Source organism: Phalacrocorax aristotelis, chromosome 5, assembly GCF_949628215.1.
Source record: "Phalacrocorax aristotelis chromosome 5, bGulAri2.1, whole genome shotgun sequence".
NCBI lineage: Eukaryota > Metazoa > Chordata > Aves > Suliformes > Phalacrocoracidae > Phalacrocorax > Phalacrocorax aristotelis.
This window is the reverse complement of record NC_134280.1, coordinates 61952508-61978841: the sequence shown is the minus strand read 5'-3', so window position 1 is coordinate 61978841 and position 26334 is coordinate 61952508. Positions and strand designations below refer to the sequence as shown.

The 26334-nt window shown below is 42.5% G+C and overlaps 1 protein-coding gene across 3 annotated transcripts in view; it reads left to right on the top strand.

Moving 5' to 3' along the window:
• Window positions 1-2941: 2941 nt before the first annotated feature.
• KIAA1549L (KIAA1549 like) overlaps window positions 2942-26334 on the top strand; it is a 136721-nt gene continuing 113328 nt past the window's right edge. For all 3 annotated transcript variants that reach the window (XM_075094892.1, XM_075094891.1, XM_075094890.1), the window contains exon 1: window positions 2942-3336. In XM_075094892.1, coding sequence (XP_074950993.1) covers window positions 3177-3336 — 160 coding nt within the window. In that variant the 5' untranslated portion in view covers window positions 2942-3176. The remainder of the gene's footprint in view (window positions 3337-26334) is intronic.

The following is a 26334-nucleotide window of genomic DNA, read 5'->3' as shown; positions in this document are numbered from 1 at the left end:
TTCCAGTAATTCTAGCTGCTCCTGTCTTGCGGAACAGCACTGACTGTTCTTTGTTAGGACAATGAAGCTTCATGCCGAGAGGCTGAAATACACATTTGAACAGATTCTTCTCCTTAAACCCTGAAGTAGCAGGTTGGGAGCATCTACACCCCATTGGTAGGGGTGCCTGGAGATGGGACTCCATTCTGTGGTTGATCCATGGAGTGAGTTGTTCATAAATTTGGCCTGTTTATTCATCAAAATGAAAAATGCCAACTGTTCCGTTGCAAAGATAGAGACCATGGCCTGCCACCTGCTTTGTGGAGAATCTCATCTCTGAGTGAGGTTGTCATCTATGGGTTCCTTCATAAAGACAAGCAAGACTCAAAATGATCGTGGCAGGTCTCCTGCAAGCAAGGCAGCTTTGGATCTAGGTTTTACTCCTTATTTCAGCCAAGGTCGTACAGATGGCATCAACCTGTTGCTCTGGGGCAAAGGTTGGAGAATCCATGCAAACATGAATTTTCATCTCTCTCTGTAAGGTTTATTATGTAGCATGGTAGAGTAGTACTGTGCCCCAGTGAGAGACATGCTGGTCCTATGGAGAAATACTCAGTACATCTCCTTAGCCAACTAGAGTAGATCTTCACTGACATGGAGCATCTTGATTCTTTATCCATAAGAAGACATCTCTTCCAGATCTGGACAACTTCCTAGCATTAAGGATTCCATAGTTGAGAGGAAACCAGAACCAGGTAGGTTACAAGTACGTACGCTCCACCTCCCTGTCCCAAAAGCGTAATCATGGAAAGGAACACGTGGGCAACATGCGTGTGCTGCTTGCAAAAAAAAAAAAAAAAAAAAAAAAAAGGACCTAATACCAAGTATGCAGAGCACGTGCACACTCTAGGAGATGGTAAGATGGTATATGCAGGAAAGCAAAGCTCGGCACCAAGTACAGACACACAGATACCCCGCAGAGGTTGAAATTATCTTTCTGGACAATGAAGACAAATAGAATTGGTAAAGGGGTACGTTGAGGAAATAGCTAACTACAGTTACTTGGGAAAACTTCAGTGATTTTTCACTAGCTGTAAGAGTTCCTACCCAGTCATCGTTCTGGAAAATAGGTGTATTAAAATCCTTTGAACTACCAACTAAATTTTCTAGGGAAAAAAACCCTTATATTAATATACAAAATACATACACATGTGTACTGTATAATGGAAAATGATGAGATGACTGTAATGGTTAAGAGCTAGGTCAGGAAAAAGCACTGTCAAAATTAAGTTAACGATGGATCTATTACAAAGATTGTATTATGACAAAACTTAGAAAAATATGAAAATAATGAAATGGGTTTTACACAGGACTTCCTAAAGATAGCGAAAGGTACCACCAGAGGGCCCTGCGCTAACTACGGTGGCCCTAAATAAACCGGAGTGATGAGTAAGCTATCCATTTTACTACAATAATCACAGAACTGCCATCTTTTCTCTGTGTTTAGCATTAGTAGTCATCATGTGAAAGCTAATTTTGCTTAGATTGAATTGGTGATTTGAGGAAAAAGTGACTAAAACAGCACAAATGGGACGTATTAGTGGCCCAGTGATGGTATTGGTGACGTTCTGAATGAGCTAAACTAGTCAGATAAGTATGTAATTATGGGTCATCGGGACTTCGGGGATGCTGTGAGTCGCTGGGTAGCAGGATGTAAAGCTGTGGCTGGCCTGTGCTGGGGCTTGCTCTACCTCAAACCTGACTTCTAAGAATTTATCAGAAAGACAACAGCATCCTTTCTGCTGGAATTGCTGGGAGGCCAGGGCAGCTTTCCCACGCGTAGGCAATGCCGTGCCCTTTCAGAGCGCTCGGGGGTCCTGAAGCACGTCCTGGGGCTAGCCCACCATCGCTTTGCTGTTCCTCCCCACGATCGCTGTCTGTTGCTCACAGACATGATCTGGAAACAAAAAGAACTCCAGGAAGCGGTGCCAGGAAAGAAATTATATTAGAATGCATTACCTCTGCTGAAAATACTAATTATGGAAAACATGGACTGAATTGCCACGACGTTCGGTCTGACCGTGCCTCTTGCTGGGGGTCACCACCTCTGATCTCCAGAATACATTTTATGTACCGGTTGTCTCCTGGTGTACCTTCATGCATTGCAGAGGCAAACCTCTGTCCTTTGATGCTCCCTTTTCAGCCTGGATGTCTGAGCGTGGTCGCGGGTAGGGAGGGAGTGACCCAGTGCGTGGGTACGGGCGAAGGGTGGCAGGAGAAGACCTTTCCTGTGTTTGCCCACTGGGTAGCTGAGGACATAGCTGCCCATTTGCTCGACCCCTGCGGTATGCTCCAGCTTCTTCACTCCCAGAGCTGTTTCCGCTCTTGCAGAAATGCTGCCAGCGGTGCTCTGTGCTGTGGCAGGGATCGGGCTGCTTTGCATGAAGAGCCGCTCGCTGGCACCTCAGATGATGAGGGCCATCTTTGGAGATGTCCTGGCCCGGAGCCTCACAGGTCCAGCAGCTGGCACTGAACGGCTCCCGAGGTGAGCGGAGAAGGACTTCGAGCTTTGCCAGGTCACAGGACCACTGCGAGTGGGCGCAGCTTTGTTTACACCTAAAAGGTGGTGCTGGGCACAAGTCCTTAAACAACTGAGGGAGGGAATGGGGGCTAGGAGCTGACACTGCCTTCAACGCGACCTCCAAGGCGGGCGGGGGGGGACACGCTTTTCCCCCGCCCCGTCTCCCCCGGCCGAGCTCCCCGCGGCTCCGGGAGGGCTGGGGAGCGGCCGCGGCCGAGCCGCGCCTCGGGGCGGCGGGGGGCCGGGCGCCCGGCGGGGCGGCGGAGGGGGGTCCCCGCGGCCCCGGCAGCGCCGCCCCCGCTCCCCGCCTCCCCGCGCTCGGAGGGCGGGGAGCGGGGCCGGGACTGGCGGCGACGTGAGCCCTTTGTGGATGAAGCCGCCTTCCGCGGCGCTCCCCGCGCTGGAGCCGGAGGGGCCGCGCCGCCGCCGCCGCCGTTGAGGCGCACCGGCACCGCGTCCTGCGGCCGCCCGGGCAGAGCCGCCGGCGCCATGCCGTGCCCGCAGCTCCTCCGCCGCCGCCGCCGCCGCCTGACCCGCGCACAGCCGCTGCTCTAGAGCCCGGGGCGGCGGGGCCATGGGCAGCGCTGCCCGCTGAGGGGCCGTGCGAGGCGCGGGGATGTGGCCGCGGGCGGCGGGCGGCGGGCGGCCCGGCGGAGCCCCCGGCACCGCGCCCCCGCGCAGCGCCCCGCCGTCGGGCGGCGGAGCGGGCCTGGCCGGGGCCGCCGTGCTGCTGGGGGTGGTCGTCGCGCTGCTGCCGAGCGCCCGGGCCGAGGCGGGTAAGGAGCGGGGCGCGGGGGCGCGGGGGCGCGGGGGCGGGCGGGGGGCGCCGCCGGCACCGCCCTGCCCGCGGAGGACACGCCGCTGGCGGGTAAAGGGCGGCTCTGCGGGGAGGCTCGGGCTTCCCTGCGCGCAACTTGCCGTCGCCTGCAGAGCAGCCTCACCTGCTGCAGTGGCAGAGGGTCTCCCGTCTGCCTCAGCCCCGCTTTCAAAGGCGAGAGACTGCGATCGTGAAACCGACCCTGTGCCCTGTAATACCCTAAGCGGGGGAAGAGCCGGGCTCTTCCTCATTGTCTCCTGCATCCTTTTTTACCCGCTCTTTGGACAGGGGCTCATCTGTGGAAGGGGGATGCTCGGGCTTTCTGCCTTTTCCTGTAGGCGGCCAGCGCTGCAACCATCTCCCTGGCTAACGCACCAATAACAGCTTTTCCTCTGGGACAGGCTGGCTGGATTAGCTCTTGTTCCTTGCAGAGAAAGAGGGACGGGCAGAGGCTTTTGTTAAACCAAAGGAGCATTTCTAGTGATTCTGTGTGTCTGTGGCGGGGAGGAGGGGAAGATCAGGAGGGGTTAGGAGAGGGCAAGCTCTGCTGAGGTCTGAGCGCTACATCTCAAATGCGGCTGAGCGCTCCAACAATTTCTGGGTTATATTTTTCCTATTTTCCTTGACTTTTTGAGCCAAGCAGTATTCTGTGCTCTCCCGACTTCTTACAGCAGTCGATATACTCAGTGACCTCAATGCAGAAATGATTACTGCTGCTAGTAGTCATTGTGTGTGCCAGATACAGATGCCAAGTATAATTCTAAGGCTATGCTAAAATAATAGAAAGAGGGTAAAATTGATATATGGCTGGTTTAATCTCACGGATTTTAGAAAAGAGTAGGGATGTGGATCCACATTTCAAAGCTGTTGACATGAATCTACAGTAGTCATATACAATTGCTGCCAGTTTAAAAGCCGTGATATAATAGGGTTTCTGATTTGCAGGTTGTAGGTTGGTGGAACAGTGCCTCATACTTCATTACTTGTTCTGAATATGTAAATACTGCTGTTTGATTTACCTCTATAGATACATTGACCCGTGATCAGAGGTTTGGCTAATTTTTCACCTGTGCTTCTTGACAATTCAGCCTGGCTTTCACATAAGCTCTTGCGCCACGTCTAAATTATGAAATGTACCTTCACTGGGAGGTAGCCAGCCTCTCAGAGCTGGAATTTGGAAGCTGAGGTATTTCTGACAATGCAACAAGACACCTCGTTACACTTGATCACTAGATTCCTGAGTAGAATGAAAAGTATGAATATTCTCTTTCTTCTGTTGTGGTGTGTATGTCTTTATAACACAGCCATTATCTCACTCTGAAGTGAGGAAATCCAGTAGAGTTAAAAATATATTTGTAGGTAACTCATAGCCTAGAGCTTGGAAGAAGAAGAGGTGAGAAGCTGCAATAGTGCCAAGCCAAAGTACGTAATGATTGTATACCACGCTCAGCGAAAAATTCTGTCACCGATAGGCATTAGCTGGGAATTTTAGATGATCAGGTAGTTATGTTAAGGTACTTAATCGGCTGTAGTTAATATCTTTGAGCATTACAGCTGAGATTGTGAGTAAAACTTTATTAGTCCTGTGCAGTGTTTATCATTAGTTATGATTGTTTAAGTGCCTAAATTGGGTTTCAATCAACATAGAAAGCTCTGTCTTCCAGTGAGATACTGAAATACTGTCTCCCATTGAAGTCGGGCAGATGGGTACTAGAGCCAGATTTTCAGTCAAGAACATTAGTTTTGTGCAGGAAGGTTAGCTTCTGTGTGTAAGGAGTTAACTTCTGTATGTTTCCATAGGGCAGTCTACATGTAATTCTGGATTTCTCATAAGCAAGTGTGCTTTTACTGATTTCTCTGATTATTACTGTGATGTATATGGTTCATATAGCAGGTCTACTGCCATGAGGTCCAAGCGGTGTTACGTGATGCATTAAATGCTGGGAAGAGTGTTTGTCATGCACCATTTTTACTACAGTTTTCTCCACTGGGGAATATTTGCATCTATGGGAAAATTATGTCTGTACATACATACATGCTCACAGATGATTACTTGGCTCTTCTGTTGGGTTTATGTGCAACACATGGCATCCCTGTGTATGAAGATGAAGCGGGGAACTGGGGGCATGGAGGGTAAAGGGAAAAGTTTTACTCTGGTGCTAGTGCTTCAGAAGACAATTCAAAAGTTTCCTCATCTCTGAGACTATTTTAAATAGCTGTGGTAACAATATTCCCTCTGACCTCAGTAAAAATCCAACACAAAGGGAAAAAGATCTCCCTGAAAAGAGATCTGGACAGGATGAGGCATTGGGCTACCAGGTGTTGGGAGCAGAGGTGTTGGTTATCTCTGTGTTAGGGGCTCAGAACCAGATCTCAGTGCTGGTCAGTGCCTCGGGACACTTTCACCATTGAGTGCAGAGGGATTAGGTTTCAAACAGGAAATGAGAAGCTTTACTCTTAATTTAGAAGTATTTTATGCTTCTTTAGCTGGGTACATACAAAACTGCTCAGTGACATGCAGAGTTAATAACTAATTTCCACAGTATGTCATCTCCAGGACCACCACTTGAATTCAGGTTGAAAAAAAAAATTACATTGTCCACCATAATCAGAAATACGTAACTCTGAATTCTGATGGATTATACAGTAATGAGTGCAAAAATTCAGGCAAACTGAATGTGTCAGTCAAGAAAGGAAAAAGTAATGAGCCAAAAAACAATTGAGGGAACGTGCATTTTTGGGTTGGCTCCTACCATGCTCCAGTCATGTAAAACTCCCTTTTGAACCAGAGGCATGTACTGCAGGCAGCCATTTTCCTTGGGGGAAGAAGAGAGAGGCAGTTTCTGAAATGGGTGTAACTTTGACAGGCAGCTGCTGAAAGCTGATCTGGTCTCGGTAGACCATCTCCCAGCCGGTGAATACACATGGCAGTAGTGTTTGAGTAAACCAGAGGAACAGGCACATTGCTCACAGTTGTGTTGTCCATGAGCTTAACCAAATGGTCAGGCCCCCACTGCAGAGTGGGGGGCCTGGGGAAATAAAGTTTTAAGAAACGTTAAAATACACCTTTTACGTTTTCCATCATCCTTTATGCTTGTTTTTGTAGCCTGTTTGAATGATAAACTTGTCAGGAAAAGGTCAATTTCTTCCTGTTTGCTGAACACTAATAGGTGAAATCTCACCTTAATTAACAACAGTCTCAAAACCAGTAACGACACCTCCAGTGCAGTGGCTGCTTCTCACAGCTGGAGCTTTGATTGAACAACTTGGAGAGTGCTCTGTGCCAGCTGCTAAATTGCCAGTCTCACCTCCTATGGACTGTGTCAGCTACCCGAGCACGGATGCAATGCCTCTCAGCTCCTGAAACTCCACAAAAAGTACCAGAATTGGCACATCTGGAAGCATATGGGTTGATGTTTCCATTGCCACAGGAGCTGCCGCAGAGGCGAGGGCCACGAGTGTATCGGGGTGCGAGTCCATCCCTGGATCCAGCTCTGTGTTGAGGAAATTGGTGAGGACATGGGAAGAGGCACGCTACACCTCCTGTGATTGCTCTCCAGAAGTATCAATCCAGTATTTTAGGAAATAAATAGTTTCAGGTTGGTCACGTTGCTCTTTTAATGTTCTGTCTGATTATATCAATGAACAAAATACATGCTGATATCTCAGATACCCTGTGAAAGAGTAGCGAAAAGTTCAAATTCTGACTCATTTTATTCAAAACAAAACAGGAATCCACAGCATGGGCTGAAAGATTAGGACACCAGGAGCATGCAAAAAGATGCTTCTTTGGGAAGGTTTGAGGATTTGATGGGTACGCTTGGTATAGATTCACCAGTCACGAGGTAACTTCTTCCAGTACATTCCTGGATCTGACTTATTCCCCACAGTGGCTGACAATAAGCGATCTCATTTTAGTATCCATATAGATACAGGATAGTTTAAATTCATATATACTGAAACAACTTTGATGAAACTGTTACTGTAGTTTAAGATAAGCAACAGGTATCTCAGATGAGGTGCCTGTGAGTGCCTGTAAGGAATGCTGACTGGCTGTTTGGTGCCTATGGTTAGGGAAGAACTTTTAAATCTTATTTTCAGTCACGTTCAGCCATCCAGTAGTGTACTGGATATGGTGCATCCTCCTAATCTTCACTGCACTCTTTTCTGAAATCTTTTACACTTGCTTGAGGTCAGGTTGATGAACAAGAGGAAGGGGACTCTAAGTAATTTTCTGTTTATGGCATTTTCTTAGTCATGTGGGAATGGTTGTTTCTGCTGAAGTAAATACTGATGATACTTGCATATGAATTTAAGCTTCAATGTCCAAACATGTCAACATTTCATTAAAAAACCCCGAGCGTTTCAGTGGTTGTTTACTGTTTTGACTCCCTTCTGCTGAGCCCAAGGAAGGAACTACTGCACTTACTGACTTAATCTGCATTTCACTGGTAATTGCGGGGGCCGTGGGTAAGACACTGCCTTCCTACTAGCAGGGTGGGATAGCACTGGTGGGCTTTGGACATAGGGCATTTCTCAGCTAAAACACCCCACAGAAAAACATCCCCAATGAAGGCATTTAGTTAGAGGAAGTACAGGATACAGGAAAAGCAACTTCTGTACATCTCACACAGAGCAGTTCGCCGTTGAAGTAGTTGTAGTATTCTTGGTACAGCTGGTCTTTGTGCCCGAGATTGCCTCTTGAATACTAAGGGTCAGGTTCGTGAAGAAAAGCAAATGTCTTCTAGAAATCAGTTTAAAAAAATTCAGGGAAATAACACTTGTATACTTGAGTTGAAGGTGTGCAGGACTCTTTCTACCAAAAGGAAAAGAACAAAAAAAAAATCCAGGTAAAATAGATGGGGACAGAGCACAGCAGATATACCTGCCTGAGTGAGAGAGGTGCTTGTTCAGAGACTTCCTTTGGGAAGGTGAGAGCACAGCTGTACAAAGGACTGGAGATGAGGAACTTCCACCACTGTCGCCTGGGTGATGCATCTCCTTGCTCTGCAGCCTCCTTTGTGACTGTGGGGTCCTGCTATTTCTGGGCTCACGCTAGGCTAAATTGTCCATTATCCACTGTTCAAACAAACAGCTTCCTTTTGTGGCCCTTGTCACCAGAGCGTTTGAGACTTCTGTAGTCGTTGCTGGGTCACATACATGTAAGATAGGAAAGACTTATTCTTATTTTTACAGTTAATGGTCTTGCCCATGATACTCTCACATTGTCCTCTTCATTCATGGTTTGAGGCTAGGTTGGCAGGTCCAAGAGGAGTTGAGCAGAAGATGGGCAACTGCTGTGAACTTTCTCTCTTTCAAATGTTAGTGAAGCCTAAATCCTCACACCCATAAACTGCTTAGTAATACCGTGCTTACTCTCTTCCTGCCCTGCCTAAAACCCAAATACACAAAAAACTGGATCCACAGAAAAGATTTTTAGATTCCATAAATTAATCCTCAGAGTTTATCAAGAAAGTAATGAAATAATGTTTTGAAAAAACCACCAGGCTCTTCCCTTCTCCCTCCTTAAACATAATTTTCAGTAGTTTTAGATTTGAAAAGGTCTATGACAGAAGATCTGGAATTGAAAAAGATGCAATTAAGAGCAAATTCCACTTTGACTGACATTTTAGTGGCAGTCCTACATACATGCAGAAGGATATAAAGGGAACATCTGCATCTCATACCTGTTGTCACAAGAAGAAAGGCCAGTAATGTTCTTAAAGTCTGATATGGAGATACAATGCTGATAGGTGTCTGAAGCACATCTTTGAGCACAGATGATGCTTTTAAGGGCCTCCCAGCAGCAGCTGTAAGTAAGTGACTCAGTTTGACTACTCCATTTCAAAAACAGGAGTTATTGCAGAAAATGGGAAGGCTGAAGACATAAGTTCTATGGGCCCCTTTTGGGTGAAAAGAAATAACGTTATTAATATTTAAATAAGAATTACTACGGCAGGTGTGAGGTATCTACAGTGTGTATAGCAAAATGTAGTGCACATAACATTTCTGTTTGACCTTGTGGTTAAATCAGGGAAAATTATCTTCTGGGTTCTGAGAGCAGGAGGAAGGAAGGAAAAATGAAAGAACATTCAAAGATGGAAAAAGTAAAAATCCAGATTTAGAAGACAGTGCCCGTTCCCACATTTTCTCCGCCACACATTGCTGTAGGTTTGAAACTATCTAAAATACCTTGTTTATCATTTTATCACCTGTTAGCTATATACTCGTATTGGCCTTTTAAGGGAAATGCCCATGTTGATTCCTACTGGCTTTGAATAGGAAGAATACATGGGAGTGATTAGATGAAAAACTGTGCAAGACTGTAAACAGGAAACTAAGTGTTCTGAGAATAGTCTCCCATTTTCAGGTATTACCATCAGGTTTGATGCATCAGTTGGGAAAGCAGCAGTAGCTCTTCTTTTGAAATTTCTGAATTGCCTTCACATGTAGGCATTTTCCTTATTACGACTAAAAAGCCTCTATGTTGAATGCAGTGATTGTGGTTGTACACGATATACCTCCTGATCATGTGTTTTCCTAAGTGCTCATGCAGACGGGTGGTGATAAAAAATTCCTGAAGCTAGCCAATATAAACTAAAATCCATCCGTATACCAGGTAATAAAAAAGCAGCAGAACTGTCCTGCATCACTCTACTGTTTAGTGTTATGATGATCTCACTGCAGTGCCTTTAGCTGAAAATAAGTAAAAAGTTTTTAAATGAATTGTTGCCCTGTGTTTGAGAGGTATGGGTTTTGTAAATTAAACCTTACATTAGTTACTAGCTAGGATAACACAAGAAAATTGTTACGTAAACGTGTAGCTCACAATGCTTAGACAGATTTTTTTAAGTGTTCGTAAGTCAAAGGAAGGCTAAACATTTAAATGTGTGGAAGTTAAAATGTTTAAAAACAAATTCCAAAAACATGGGAAACAAAGATGTATTAGTTTTCCGTGGTATTTCTTAAACAATGAAATAACTGACGCCAGCAAAATATGTTGGCAACCAGTGTAAAAATTGTAAGAACAGGGTTGAAAAACGGAATTTTATCCTCAGCAACAGTTTATTACCAAATAGTTGTTCTTTGTTTTGAAAATTTAAAATATTACTTAGATTTTGTGATGTTGTTCATCACTGAAGTTTTGAAAAGATGATTTAAAAGCAAGCATTACAGACTTGCCTAGTTCTTTCTTTGCGTAGTTTTTTGTTTTTATCTGATGAGTAGCTTTGGCAGATCAATGTATCAGTGATGAAAACTTGGATTTTTAAAGGGGTCATGGCTAGTTAAGAAAGGGAATGCATTTTTACAGTTTTTTATCATTGTAGTGTGTCTTTGTTCCAAGGTCTTTAAGCTGATTTTTTTAGGGGTAGTTTTAAGAAATCCTTAAAATTGATGGTTTTGGTTTTATTTAGCATATTCTGGCCTGGTCTTCAATGATATTGTAATTTTAAAAATGATTCTCTGATCTTGTGGTAAAATATCTTGGCTGAATGATTTTAAGATCAATACGGGCTTGATTGTGGTAGCAGGTCAATATTCTCAGCTACGTTTGTCTGAATTTCTTGATGCTCACCAACTCTGAAAGTCTCAAACCCTATTTTTTTCATGCTGAGTACGGCTGCTGCATTAGATATAAAAGTAGACCTGAAAAAACTGTCCATTGTTGACTGGCAGTCCATAAGCATATTTGAAATTGCCCAGCTTTTGCTTGGAGTGGTTAGTAACAGCGGTGTTTTCAAGGCTGCAACCTGTTGAATTTATCAATATATTCTCCTATGCAAGGTTTGGTATCCAAACTCATTGCTATTTAAAAACAGAAGTTTGACTTATTGGAGAATCAGAGCTTGGGCTTTAAGTTGGCTACCAGCAGTGGTCTTTTGATAGGTGGATAAGGGGGAGTATTGATTAAACATTTTATGGGGTGCTGTTTGTGGCTCTACTGCTATTTAAAAAAGCATTATTTTCTATACCTACCTTTTATTTTCTTTCGCTAATGAAATACCTATAAAAAGCTTATGGAGTCCTGTCACAGAATTAATACGTTATTATTGAGTTATTTTCAAAAGGAATTTTACCAGTCTGTCACCTACCAAGAGCTCTGAGACACCTTTATGTTTTACTGAGAAGCCATATACAAAAATCCTGTTGACCAGCTTGGGTCATTCCTGAGCCCATGCAGAATTTCTGTCATCTCACATCCAAAAGAATAGTGCAAGCTGGAGAAGGGTAATGATGGGCTGCAAGAAGGAGTACAGAACATGGAAAGAAATGTATTGGTAAAAGATTTCAGCAAAAGCAAGTGTAAGGTCCTGCACCTTTAAAAGACTATATGATCCTAACTAAAATTTTTCAGGGGCTGGGCAGTTCAGCACAATTATTGGTGAAGGGCATTACTATCATGTTTGGAAATGTATATAATTGCAAATCTGAATTTGTCCCACTGCATTTTCTAGCCACATTATCTACCAGACTGAAGAGCTCCAAAATCTCTTTTCCATGCATAGCTACTCGTACACTGTGATCAAGTCATGCCTTTCGCTTTGAGTTCTCAGATGGTTCAATCAAAGGCTTATTTTCCATGCCTTTCATCATTCTTGTGTCACTGCAGCCTCCAGAGCTGGTCTGGTATTCCTGGTTCATCGGGAATGGGCATCAGCATCAATGTCAGATGTATTATAGGATTTTGTAGTAGTGCTGATCTCCCCATATGTAAGAATTGAATTAAGGTTACTCATGTAGGAGTTCCCATTGATCTGATTATTCACTTCTGCTTCCAAGATTTATTTTTTTGTAGAGTAAGTCTACTCTGCAGACTTCCATATAATTGAGAGCAGTGAGATTAACAACCTCTGAAGCTACAGTGCTTCTACTTGTGGAGGCTGCGGTCTGCTCAGTAGACATAACCCTTCATCATTTTTCCTCTCTGTAGACACTCTTACCGCATGAAATTGGTCTATAGTCTTTATTTCCAGATGTGTAATCAGATACTTGACTATATCTGCCTGCTTGCTTCATTGGTCATCCCCTTCCTAGTCGTCATCTGAGAACTTCTGTCAGAGATAGTTTTGACTTCCTCCAGGTTACTGATAAAAATGTTGAGTGCAAGGCTGAGAATCCATCCCCATCGGTGTCTATTAGAAGCATGGCTGCTCAGTTAATCATTTAAAACCTATTGCATATGCACCGTATTAATTTTATATTTTATTAATCAAAATGTGAGATACAAAGTCAAATGCCTCATTGAAATATAAGAATATTAGATCAAATTTGTAGTCTGACAGCAGTATAAAATTATTTTGAAGTGATTAATTGTCCATAAAAATTCATGCCTGGGCATTAATTATTCCATCCTCTTTTTGTTCATCATTAATCAAATCCTTTTTCTGCTAGTCCAGTCCATCATCATCATCAATATCAAAATCTCTATTTGACAGTTCCCATTTACCCTGTTTAAATGTCACAATATTATAGAACAAAGATAAATACTGTTCTTTGTTTGCTTTGTCTCCTAGCACTAGGAATAAATGGGCAATGGGCAACTGAGGAAGAAAAAAGTCTAATTCAAAACCAGCCAATGCTCCTTCACACTTCCTCTATCTGTAGGACTTGCTGCCACAAAAATGGGTATTTTAAGAACCCTCAAAATGTAGGTCTGGTGCACTCTTTCGCAGTGCCTGCTGCACTGACTGATGGAGACTGGATGGATCCTGTTTGCTTCAGGGTGGCATTTCCTATGTATCTTTATGGACAAACAGAATATCCAAAAATTTAATAATTAGCAGTAAAAGAATATAAACTATAAGAAGATGCATGGAAAATAAGCTCCTGGAAAACCAAACACTGCTTGGGTGCAGGAAACACTTCTCCTGACAAGCACACCACGTTGAATAGTCTTTCTAGGTGCAAACTGCAAATATTCTTTGCTTTGTAGGCCTTTCAGGCAGAGGTAATGGGATGCTGGGTGAACATTGTTAAGACTTTTTCTGTCTCAAGAGTTGAGATATTAGGATTGTATTAGATAGAGCTCGACTCTTGTGCTTCTTGCTATAATTTATCTGGGAGCTGGAAATACACTGGTGAAGAACCTGGCCCGGGTGGAGCCCATAGAAACTCTACTGCTTGTTTTCATGTGGGCGAGATTTCAGTTGGTTTGTTTTCTTTTCATGATCACCTTGTCTTCATTCTTTTTGCAGTTTGGGTCTCAGTGTCCTGGGTAGAAGACTGGAATGGTGTTTTAATATTAATCTCCTTTTTGTCCTCTAAAAGGCCCCAAGCCAGCCACTGCAATTAGTGAAACACTTTGAATGCTCGAAGGGAAGCACATATAATGCTTATCTGAAATTGGACTACAGTCCTCCAACACACTGCAAAATGCCGATGCCTGTTAGATGAACTTGCTGGGCAGTGTGTATTTTGTTGAAAAGCCAACAGCTCATTTGAAAAATCAGCTGTGAATTAAAAGTAACAGATAATGGGAACAGGACTGAGATAATAAAGTATGGAATATTCAGAGTTTATCAGATATTTTAATATATCCAATATTTTCAGTGTAATGCAGATAATTAAAATCAACCCAAAGAGATAATCTTACAGGAACATATTCTCAGAAGGTGATTTGTTTTCAACAGTATTAACTGTAGGCTACAGTAGTGTAGCGTAATATGCAGAATATATGTAGGATAGATTTCTGTAGCTATTATTACAACTGCCCAATCAAAGAAATCTCTCGGTATAATTTCTACAATTGTTTAACTGCTAATTTTATTCTGAAATTGTCTTTCTAGGCAATTATTGCTGAAATCAATGCTATCTACTTGTGCACACACAGAAAAATTCTTAACATTATTGTAGCCATCTTAAATTCACTGTATTGATGTTGAATTGTTTAAACTATTTGGGTATTGCCATGAGAAATTAGGTCTAGCCATGGGTATCTCAGCTTCCAGATCTGGCCTGGTCCTGCTCGCGTGGGAAGCGTTCCTCCTGTGAGGAATCCCAGGGACCTCAGTGGGTGTGGACTGAATCTCTCTGATCTGCAGGTTGGGTCTGAAGTATGGGCTGTTTGTCCAGTGAAATACCACTAAGTTTATAGAGGTACACCTGGGAGAGGTGTTTTCAGAAGAGGGAATTTTGCCTGTTTGTATTACAATAATGACCAAGGAAAAAGGCAAAACTGTTATGGTGGGCATTAAATATATAGGATGACGCTGATGCTTTCCTAAAGTGCATGCTTAAACAAATGGAAGTTGCCATTTTAAGGTGCCCAACAAGTTGTACTGCTAATCCGTTGAGCCCTTCAGTGACTAGGACAATGTAAATAAAACACAGTAAGGAATAATCTGGAAGCTGAATAACTGTAGTACGATATTCAAGTTATTTATGCCTTGTTAAAATTGGTTTTCCCCCTTAAATAAATGGTTGATTGTTTCAGCAGATATAATTGTTAGCCAGACAAGAGAGTACGAATTTACCTGCATTAGTTAAACTGGCGTAGTATTGAGACATCTGTGCCTCTGCTCTATGTGGATATGACATTTTCAGGAATACCATAAACTTTATTTCAGTTCAGAGTGGCATGTAATTGTTGTTTTGATAATGTTGACTTCTCTTTCTAGAAAGAAGAGAGAAATACAGTGATATGTATATTTTAGGTCATCCCACTCATGCCTTTTTTTGTTTTTACATCCAAATACGCTTTGGTTGAGAGTGAAGACACTCAACCATATTGATTCATGCTTCTCTTTTTATAAAAGAAGTAACATCTCTCTTGGTTCCTTTTCTCTCATAGAAAAAGAGTTTGGGAGTAATTAACTTCAAAAATACTTACTTCTTACCTCACATCATCCACTAGTCAGCTACCAGGTTCGTAAAACAGTAAGCCAGTTTGTGTCTGTGAAAGCTTCTGCAAGCAGCAAATTCCACCTTCTCAGTATCTGTGTGTATATCTGGGCATTCCAGCATATCTTTGTAGAAATAACATGGTTTTGCCTTTTAAGCACTGAATGTGTACTTTTCAGACAGATTTATTAATTACAGAGCAGCTTCCTCTTTCAGTCTTTTTAATATCAGAATAATGTCATTCTCTTCAATACTATTTAAACATATGAAAAGTTAAAAAAACCATGGTAGCAATTATATAAAGAAATGGTCTTTTATTATTCTATTCCTGTATGAAGTAAGACTTATTCCCATCAGAGTAACACTTAGAACCCTGTTGTTCTATCAGTACCCCTCTCAATGATAATCTAGGCATTTATTCTTGTAAACAACTGAAGGATTGCCATTTTAGCTGATGCCACAGGTTCCTTAGGGAAACTGTTGTTTACAAATAGTACTACTACACCTTTGATAATTTCCATGTCTAAAAGGGAAACAATCTCACTTTGGAGCAAGAAATATACTTCATTTGCTTTCTGTTTAACACAAATGGATTCTTATAAGAAAACTTAGACTAAATGGAGTTTTACGCATGAGTTCATTTTTTGTTCTTAAAATATATACTGACAGTGTTGGTAAGAGTGGCACTTAGATGAGGTTTCTGGTGCATGTTTTTGTCAATGGGGTATAATAGGGATTATTTTAATGTACTTGCCAATGTGTATGTATCCCATTGTGTGCTAAAAATAATTCTTAGGAGTATTTTTAGGCTCACTTTAGGCTCATTTTAGCAAGGTTAAGCTCTCTTGCTAGAGAAAACATAGTGATATTCAAGAAATAAGATATTGAAGTCACTTAAACAAACTTCTCCTGTGGCTCCCCCAGCACTTGTAGGGAGTTTGTATTCTGTCAGCTGGGAAACTAGGGCTAGTTCTTAATCTTTTTGAAGAAACAGAATCATACAATCATTAAGATTGGAAAGACCTCTAAAATCATCAAGTCAAACCGTCAGCCCAATACCACCATGCTTCCTAAACCATGTCCCGAGGGGCCACGTCTACATGGTTTTTGAACACCTCCAGGGATGGCGACTCCACCACCTCCCTGGGCAGCCTGTTCCAATGCCTGACCGCTCTTTCAGTAAAGACATTTTTCCTAATATCCAATCTAAACCTTCCCTGGCACAAATTGGGGCCATTTCCTCTCATTCTATCGCTGATCACTTGGGAGAAGAGACCAACACCCACCTCGCTACAACCTCCTTTCAGGTAGTTGTAAAGAGTGGTAAGGTCTCCTCTCAGCCTCCTCTTCTCCAGGCTAAACAACCACAGCTCCCTCAGCTGCTCCTCACAAGACCTGCTCTCCAGACCCCTCACCAGCTTCGTTGCCCTTCTCTGGACACGCTCCAGCACCTCAATGTCCTTCTTGTACTGAGGGGCCCAAAACTGAACACAGGATTCAAGGTGCGGCCTCACCAGTGCCGAGTACAGGGGCACGATCCCCTCCCTGCTCCTGCTGGCCACACTATTGCTGATACAAGCCAGGATGCTGCTGGCCTTCTTCGCCACCTGGGCACACTGCTGGCTCATGTTCAGCCGGCTGTCAACCAACATCCCCAGGTCCTTTTCCTCCAGGCAGCTCCCCAGCCACTCCTCCCCAAGCCTGTAGTGTTGCATGGGGTTGTGTGGCCCAAGTGCAGGACCCAGCATTGAGCCTTGTTAAACCTCATACAATTAACCTCGGCCCATTGATCCAGCCTGTCCAGGTCCCTCTGCAGAGCCTTCCTTCCCTCAAGCAGATTGACACTCCTGCCCAATTTGATGTCAACTGCAGACTTACTGAGGGTGCACTCAGTCTCTTCATCCAGATCATTGGTAAAGATATTAAATAAGACTGGCCCCAAAACTGAGCCCTGGGGAACCCTGCTTGTGACTGGCCACTAGCTGGATTTAGCTCCATTCACCAAAACTCGCTGGGCTTGGCCATTCATTTTTTTACCCAGTGATGAGTACACCCATCCAAGCCATGAGGCGCCAGCTTCTCTAGGAGGATGCTGTGGGAAACAGTGTCAAAAGCTTTACTAAACTCCAGGTAGACAACATCCACAGCCTTTGCCTCATTCGCTAAGCAAGTCACCTGGTCATAGAAGGAGATCAGATTGGTCAGGCAAGACCTACCTTTCATGAAGCCATGCTGGCTGGTCCTGATCCCCTGGAATAGTAATGGTAAATATTCTTCCAATATTTTGGAATAAAAGAGATAAACATAAGCAGAATTTGCAGGGTAGTATTGCTTATTTTATACTGGACCTCATGTTTAAACCTGCAGTTCTCACTTCCATTTTCTCCTTGTCTTTGTGTGGTACTAACACATAGTGTAAGTGAGCCTTCCTGCTGCCAGAGCAAACCTCTGAGGCGAGAGCTAGGGCAAAAGAGTGAGTCCCAGCTAAAGCACCAGCAAGTCCCAGGTGAAGCACCAGCAGATGCAGATACTGTCACGTCCTCCGGTCTGTGCCGAGTATGTCCCCTGCCGCGTGGGCTCAGTGCCCATGTGCCAGAGGTCGTGCAGGCAGTGGTGAGAGCTGGTCAGCAACCCAGAAAAGGCAGTGTCTGTGGCGCAGTGTTTTGTTGATTCATCTGGAGTTTTTAAACTCTTCTGTGATGTTTCCATGTTGGAAATTGTACCGCATGTGCTACGCATTTAGTTTTGTGGGGCTTCTGTATAGTAAGTATTTTCTGCATTGACTGCGTGCTCACTGTTCCTCAAGTACTGGATCGGCACACGTCAGATACTTTATGGCCTTTACTGGAGTGGGCAAGTGTGTGAAAGGTATTGGTTACACTAGTTCTGTTGTCTGCTTGGGCTTTGTTGCATGGCTCCTGGTTACAGAGACCCTAAGAGATAAGATTGTGTATGCTTATTCATATCATCAGCTTTAAAGAACTAATGTACTTTAACTAGCATTTGTGTTGACTGCACTGACAGCAGTGTTTGCATTCAATGAATGCAGGCTTTTAAAATCCATGTTATTGCATGTTTTGCTTCGAAAATTTCATGAATTGCAGGAGCATCACCAATGCTGAGTTAGTAATACAGTCATAGATCTTGCTGTATTGAAAACCATTTCTTTTCTTCATGTGTTTATTGTGAAACAGTTATAATGGGCTAGTTCTCTCACTGTAAATCCAGAGGAGACAGAAGGCACCTGTCCATTTTACTGTGACTTATTTCTCTACCTGTGGTTGCTTTTGCTGAGTCAATCTCAGTGTAAAAACATCAATTTTTCATCTCCGCTTTCTGTTAACTCTGGTCGGCTCAGTTTAGACAATCTGTGTAGTCCCAGTGCTATATCCCTGCTACAAGTTTACAGGGTTAACCATCTCAGTGTAATATCACTTTTTTGGGAGGTTTTGCAGAAAAGAGCCAATATAGATCTGAATGTATTTCTCCTCGGTGCCATCTGCAAGCAGTGATGCTCTCTGAAGGCAGTGGACCACTGAGACCTGACCACCAGTATGGTAATATCAAACACCTCCATAATACCTGGAGAGGCTGCTCCTTTCTTTGCACCACGAGTCTCCATTTAGGCTTTGTGTTTGTACATTCACTCAGGCAGAAACACGTTATGCATTTCTAAATTTACATATTTACCTAACTGTTTTTAATAGTTGTTTTTTCAGGCCAGCTGATTCATACACTTTCCTGAGTATTTAATTTGATTTCTACGTTAATTCCGTATCAGGGAGTAATTAGAATGGACAAAGAAAGAATAAGTACTTAAGTTATGAAACAAGATGGCCGTGTGAATTTATTGCCTGTGGTTCTTCAGGACCCAGTCATCTGCTACAACTTCTTTTAATAGCTCCTTCTGACTTTAATGTGATCAAAACAAATGTAGCGTTTTGTTCTTGAGTTACATTTGGATTCTGCTTCTTAGTTGTTGGCAAAAATCCCATTGAAAAGGGGTGGGAGCGCTGACCCTGAAATTTGGTATACCCAAACCTCTGGGGAAGTACTGCAGAGCCTGCCTAAAGCCCTTCGATATGTGGTTATCTTCCCTTAGTCAGTTCACTAAGCGATGGTGCTGGCAGAAATCTTTAACAAAAGTATTATTGACTTCTATGGGATTTTGTAAATGCATCAATTTGCAATACAATTTGAAAGGTAACATGCAAGAAACACTAGCTGACATTTTGTAATATTTTACTTGCTTTCCTAAGGAAACAAAACTAAAGCAAGGGATTTACCTTCCTTTCTTTTCTCAGTCCATCTGAAATGCTGACAAATGTACAGCCCTCCTCCGTAAATTTTTAATCCTTTGGCTGTTTCCATCAGGTTTGTCAGAGATAGAGATGTCTGCTATCTCAGGTTCTTCCTGCTTTCATAAAAATCTGTGCCTGCAAAGATGGAAGAGAGCTGATAACAAACACTCTGCTGTTATTGGCTGTTTCCTGATGCTCCCAGTCAGCAGAAGAGTGCGTTGGAGCCAGCTGTCTTGGGGGGCAGGCGGGGAGACGCCATCCGAACACGTGGGAAGGGTTAGGGTTTCTGGGGGACACTGCGGGGCTCCGAGGTGCGGGTGGTGGGAGCTGGTGGCACGGGAGAGACGGGTGAGAAGAGGGGATGGGGCTTCTGAGGGTGTTGGTGGGAGCTGGGACTACTGTTCTAGGAAGATGCCATCCCTGGCAATTCCAGGTTTTTTTGCGGCAGGAGGGCCCTGGCTCTGACCCTGGCAAGCAAACCTGAGTTTTGCCGTGATGCTGGGCAGGGAGTCGTGGGCTGCTTCTGGGCTTAGGGACAGAAAGCCATGACAGACATCTGCCGTGACTTCCATGGAACCAGCCACTGTAAGTGCAACTCAAAAGACATTATAAACACAGTTGTTGATTCATTCAGGCAACAGGCAGTACCAGGGAATACAAATTAGCTCTTAAAAGGTCTGGCCTATATCTCCAGGTTTTCTTATTTGAAACAAAAATCCTGTCAGTGCAGAGTTATACAAACACGTATGCACATGCAACAGCCCTCTTTCATTCCGTGTGCATTTTCCTGCTGAGTACTCACTTGCAGCTCCAAGTCCTGCGTTTATCACCCTGGCAGTAATTGAAACTTTTCAGCAGTTTTCCACAATGCTATTGCCATTCTATTAGAAAGAGAAAAAAGAAACATAACCCCACACCAAAAAAACCCCTGAGTGCACATTTTAAAGAAGACAGAAAATTATGTTCTCTCTTCCAAGATGTCTTGCAATCAAGGTATCAAGTGTCAAACACTCAACATATTTCTGAAAATAAATTGTGGGGTTTTTTTTTCTCTCTGAGAGATTATTTAGAAATTGCTAACTAGTATCAAGTTTATGAGTTAATCTCATAAAGAGGTGATGCAGATCACTGGTGCTCAGCCTTTTCTTTGGAGTGAGAAAAAAAGGACACGGTCCAATCTGTAATTTTCGGTTCAGTGATTTATGTTACAACAAAGTATGATTTATGGTTTTATAGTAAAACAAGATGAAATGAACGTAAACTTTTGTGCAAAAAGAGCAGTATGTTGCAGTTGGAGCTTGCAGAAATTGCTTAAAGGTAAAGGCTTCTGTTCCTTGCTCATCCCAGGTGCTGCCTCCTGGAAAGAAATTAAGCCCTGCTCATCTTTGCCTGGTAGCTGGGTCAGGGCTTGTGAAGGTGCTTCCATGGCTACAAGAGAGTAAAGTGAGGATGCCAGTGAGAACTCACTCCTTTTTTGACTTTGCTGAAATGTCCCTGTAATTCTTTTGATGTGACAAATTGATGCAGCAGCCTGTCATGTTACTCCCTGTGTCCTGATATTAGATGGTTTAGATAGTGGAGTAATAGTGGGTGGGTATAATATTGCAGCTAAGATTCACACCAAGATTTACATCAAGGCTTTCATCGGCCTTAAGCTGATGTTTTACAATATCCTATTTCTTCTCACATTTGTTCTTTTTGGCCTTTTGCCAAGGGAAAAAAAACAAACTCAGAAGTACGTGAGGATCTCTAAAGCTCAGTTTTAAAACTACTACAGGTACTTCAGACAGCAGCGCTCAGTGATTTTCAGTGAGAGAGTAGGTACCAGAGCACTGACTGCTGAGAGTTACAAAGGTGTTTATGTGCCTACAGTTGCAGATGGGAGCCTGCAAGATCACCAGAGTAAATTAGGCACAGAAATTTTCTTGCCTTTTTCAAGGGGCTCGTGGCATCTCAAGTGAGTAGGTGTTAGGCAGCTCTTATAGTTGGCAGCTCCTGCAAGTCTTACAAGGCACTTACATGCATCATTTGTAAATCTGCCCCTGAGGCACTCTTGATGAATTGTTCCAAGTGCTGTATTAGTTTTGTGTTTGTTTTGTCATCCATGTAGGCACTGGCTTCTCTGATCTTGTTCGCAAAGTTATGTATTGCAGGTTATTTTAGTAGTAGTTGTTCAGCTCAAAGTATCTGTATCTGCCTTTACTGTTAAATGGCAAAAGCACAAGCCCTTCATGTTGCTATTACTAAAGAATTAAAAATAGTTGCCACAAAACAACGTTCATTTTGCAGTAGTTAAGCGGTGTTGATACAATGTGCGTGGGTTATTCAGTACCGCCTGTGAGCAGAGACTGCTGCTTACTTCCCTGTCTCTGACCTATGGCTTTTGAGATGGTGGACAAGTGCCCTTGTATGGGTGAGAAGAATCTTTGCCCCGAGCATGCGCCCGTATGTATTTCTTGCTCTTTCATCTGGCAGTGAATGTTTTGGTAGCTATGATAGACTGGCATATTAAGTAAACGCCTGCATTTGTTTGTATGTAAATGTCTTGCTTGTATAAAACCTGTGTATTTCTCTGCCCCCCTCCTTTTTTTTCCCTGTGTTTCTGTAAGGCCAGCATCTGTTTATCTGAAGGTGGTAGCTTTAAAGTTGTTGGTTTTGTGAATATTTGATCTGATATAAGGTGCCTGGCTCTGTGATTTATATGTTAATAGATTAACAATCACTGCAATTTTGGAATATATGAAAGAAATGGAAACTAGCTCTTTCCCTGTCTCTATTTCCTCAAATTTGTATTCACTCATGATTTGCATTTGACTTCAGAGCCACCCACACTGCTTCGCGCAGGTTGGTTATACCAAGAGTGCTACTGTAACTGCGGACGACTATGCAGCAGCTGTGCACAGAGCAGTGTTTCCTCCTTGCGCTCTGAGCACGGTTGTATGTTTGCCTTTCACCCTGCAATGAGGAGCAAGGCAGCTCTCCAAGGCTGGCCAGCGGATGCCAAAAGGGTTACACCTCTGTGAGACACTGATTCAGGATATTGAATTGAACTGTCTGTAGGATTTCTTCATGTTATCAGGATATTTAACCTCATAATGCTCCTTTACTTTTCCAAACTTTGTCTTCCTTCCAAACTATCCTATATTTCCTCCATGCAGAACCGCATTAGGCACCTGCCCAGCGAGAACTGGGCAGAACACCTAGAAATAATCATGCTGGTTTGCCCTTTCACAAATTCACAAAATTATTTTGCAAAACTTGAAAGAGTGGAGGCAGCGTTCCAGGCGCAGCCGCTGGCTCCCTGCACGCCGGCTGCAGCACGCGTTGCACGCACACACGTACACGCAGCCAGAGCTGGTGTGGCTCTGAGGATGGGGTGCTCCTGCGTATGCAGTAAGCAGCAGCGTACTGCAGATGCTGCAGTATTTCGTACCAAAGGTGTCACGCACGCTTTGCATGTGTGCTTTAACCAGTGCATTGCCACAGAAGGGATGTGTGCATTTACCTGGTAGTTCCCTAGCCTCCTAATACCTCTTTCCTTGGTGCTCAGTCATGGAATTAATGTGACAGGAACATGGGAACAGCAACACATTTATTAGAGGATATAGATGAATTCTTCTGTTTATCCCGTCTGCTCAAGTCTCTGTATGTCTCCATCACCGTCATCTTCCTTGGGTGATGGCCTTTGCTCCATGAGGAAGAAACGCATTAAAATTCTTCAGCCTGAAAAAAGGTGAGCGAAGGGAGATTTTTGAAATAATAAATTATCATTCATGGAAGCGATCATGATAGTGAATAGAGAACCATTACTGACTATATTAATTTATTTGTATTTAATTATTATATATCTCTCTAAACTTGGGCTTCTTACCACTAATCGATGTAGAAATACTGGACTAAAAGGTAGTCCTTCCCCAACAGCTAATAATGCTTCTGTGTGCTGTTTGGTTTTCTGCTGATGGTGCAAAGCCTTCTCCACAGCTTTGAGTTTAATCTGGAGTAGTTTTCTCTTCAGCTTGGATTCCCAAATGACTCTGTGGGTATTTTGTGCCATCCAGCTAATGCACTTCCTAAATCAGGTGTTCAGGAATAAAATGTGAACATCTTTCTTCTGGCACCACAAAATTGATTTTTGCACCCTTTCCCCAGTGATGCTTTCTTTGGTGATGACAGCATTTGCAAGTGAGAAAATGTCTGTCTTCCACTCTTCCTAGCTGTAAGCACAGCAAATTTATTTTAGGGAACTGCATGGGACATTTTTTAATTAATCTTTTCCATAAATATTGAAATTGTGTTACAGGTTTGAGATCATGGGAGCTAAACTCAACTCAGTGGCTTTGGGTTGTTTTCCAATTATCATTGTGCAAACATGAAGGAGAGATAGTACAGGAAGGTTCTCTGAAAAAGCTTTCTGTTCTGCCAGTCTAATATTTTTTAAATCAAACCACTTCAAATTTATTCCGTAAACTCTGTTTCTCTGGCATTCCTAATTCTTGGGAGACTCCTGAATTCTGAATAGATAGTGTAAACCAAGACATGAAGGTAGGCTGCTACTCAATTCTGTTGGATTAGTGCTTTCAGAGCTTTTGATCTGTATAAGCATAGTTTAAGTCTTGATTGTGAACAGGATACATTGAGCAGTGTCTGTCAGCTAGCAGTGAAATGGAATCAGCGTTTTATTACTTAAAACACTGGAAGTAATTTAATGAAATTAACAGAAGAACAATTATATCAAATTGCTATGGAAGGTATTTGGATTAGAACTGCAGTATAATAAACTCATTAATATCAAAATGGAAAATCATGTGTAGTGTAGCACTAATTAAATTTTTGCATCTTTAATGAATTCATTTCTAAATACAGCTATGAAATCTCTTACTGATTTCATTGCGGTGTTGATTTTTCTCACCTTCAGTGTATTCACTGTGTTGTTAGCATCATTTATATGAGTAGTTTACACTAATACCTCAAGGTATACATTGATAATGTTACTGTTTTTAAGAGTTTATTGCATTAGGAAATCTGAACCTAATACACACCCCGTAATTTTTTGTCTTAACATCTGATACCTGTTTTGCACTGGCTTTTTTCAATCTCTCAGGCAGCTCATTTCTCATGGCAGCATCTGGATGGGCTCAGTGGAGCGAGCTGGTGGGGTGAGGCACGTGAAGTACCTTCCGTGCAACTTCTCACCAGCTGAAGTGTGCCCAGCGTGGAGAGTTTCTGCATCACAAGCAGAATTCATTTGCTATTAATTTACTGAAAATTTCTAAATATTGCTGATCAAGTTAGGAGAAGCCTCCATGTTACTATTTTTATTGAATTGCTGTTGGTAGCACTCCAGTTTGGTCCTACCACTATGATGATACATCATGATTTACTAACTATTGTCTTCTTTACATATTTAGCAGAATTCCCTGTTATAGAAATGAAACAGGTGAACTGTTATTAAACTATATATGTTAATAATTAAGTGGGGAGGTGACTGGATTTTAAGTCACAAATGTAACCAGTACAATTTACAGCTCACACTAAACTGTGTTAATTATAGCCAAGGTAAGGAGTTTTTAGTAGTTGCTGGGATAACTCATTTTTTTTCTTGCTTGCATAGTGTTACCAGACATCAGCTCAAATTGTGGAGTAAAATTATTTAACTAGATCTGTCTTAAAGGTTTTAATTTCTTGTCTCCTAGAAATTATTATTTTACTTAATGCAAAATTAGTATTTTATTTGATGTGTTATGACTGCAAGTAAATAAGGATTGTTCTATAATTAGTAGTTGAAAATAGGTTTATTTGTTTAGTAGATTGTTTATTATGTGTATTCCCTATGAAATTTATAGTAGCCTGACCGGTAGGCTTGTAAAATGTAGTGTATTAATGCATTACAACCGAACTATTAATTTTTACCCTTGCATGATTCACCTGGCCCTTTACAGTCATATATTTGGAAAGAATAAATGCTGTTACCTTAATACACAAAATTCAGACTTGAGAACCTGTTGTTGCTATTGTTTTATTAGTGTATAACCGGAGTGATGGCACTGAAATAGCAATGAGGATACAAAGAGGGTGCAGAAGTCTGGAAATAGGTAGTCTGAAGTTGCCTTTGCAATGCTTATACATTACAGAATAGACTTTAATTTCATAGTCTCTCTTCTTATTTATTTTTTAAGCCTTCTAAGGTTTTTATCTATTTCAGTAAAGAATGGATCAAGCACTAAGAATGAACTAGGGTTGTGAAATGAAGGCTGTTATCTGCAAGACCATTGCCTCAGTTGTAGGATTTGGAAGATGTTTTCTGCCTGGACAAAGAACTGCAGAAAGGAAAGGTCTCTCGGGACAAGGCAGCTGAGACAGGAGTTGTTTGTTTCTGATCCTAATGCAAATAAATGAAAGCAAATTTGAGGCTTCTCTCTTTCTGAGTGTCTAGTTTGAGAAATCTAAGGCCTAATTTTTAGTTTGTGTTGAGAGGAGGGGGTTTTGACAAGCTGCCAAATTCTAACAGGTCTTTAGAATGAGTGAACTGTCATTTTTCAGTCTTGTAACCAGTAGATTTGGCTGGATACTCATAGGGATAGTTAATGACACATTTCTGACAGTAAGATAGCACCTTTTTTGTATTTCACACTCCTGCTCCAAAGCGTCTGTATGCTTATATTTCTCAAAGAAAAAGCTACAGTAATTTTTGAGAGGGCAAATAGCACATTTGGTCCCTAATTTTCTTTTCTTAAAAAACTTAACGTTTTGTTGAAATGCCACATCCCTACATCTCCAAATCAGATTTAAGAATCACCTGTATATAAAAACCTCCT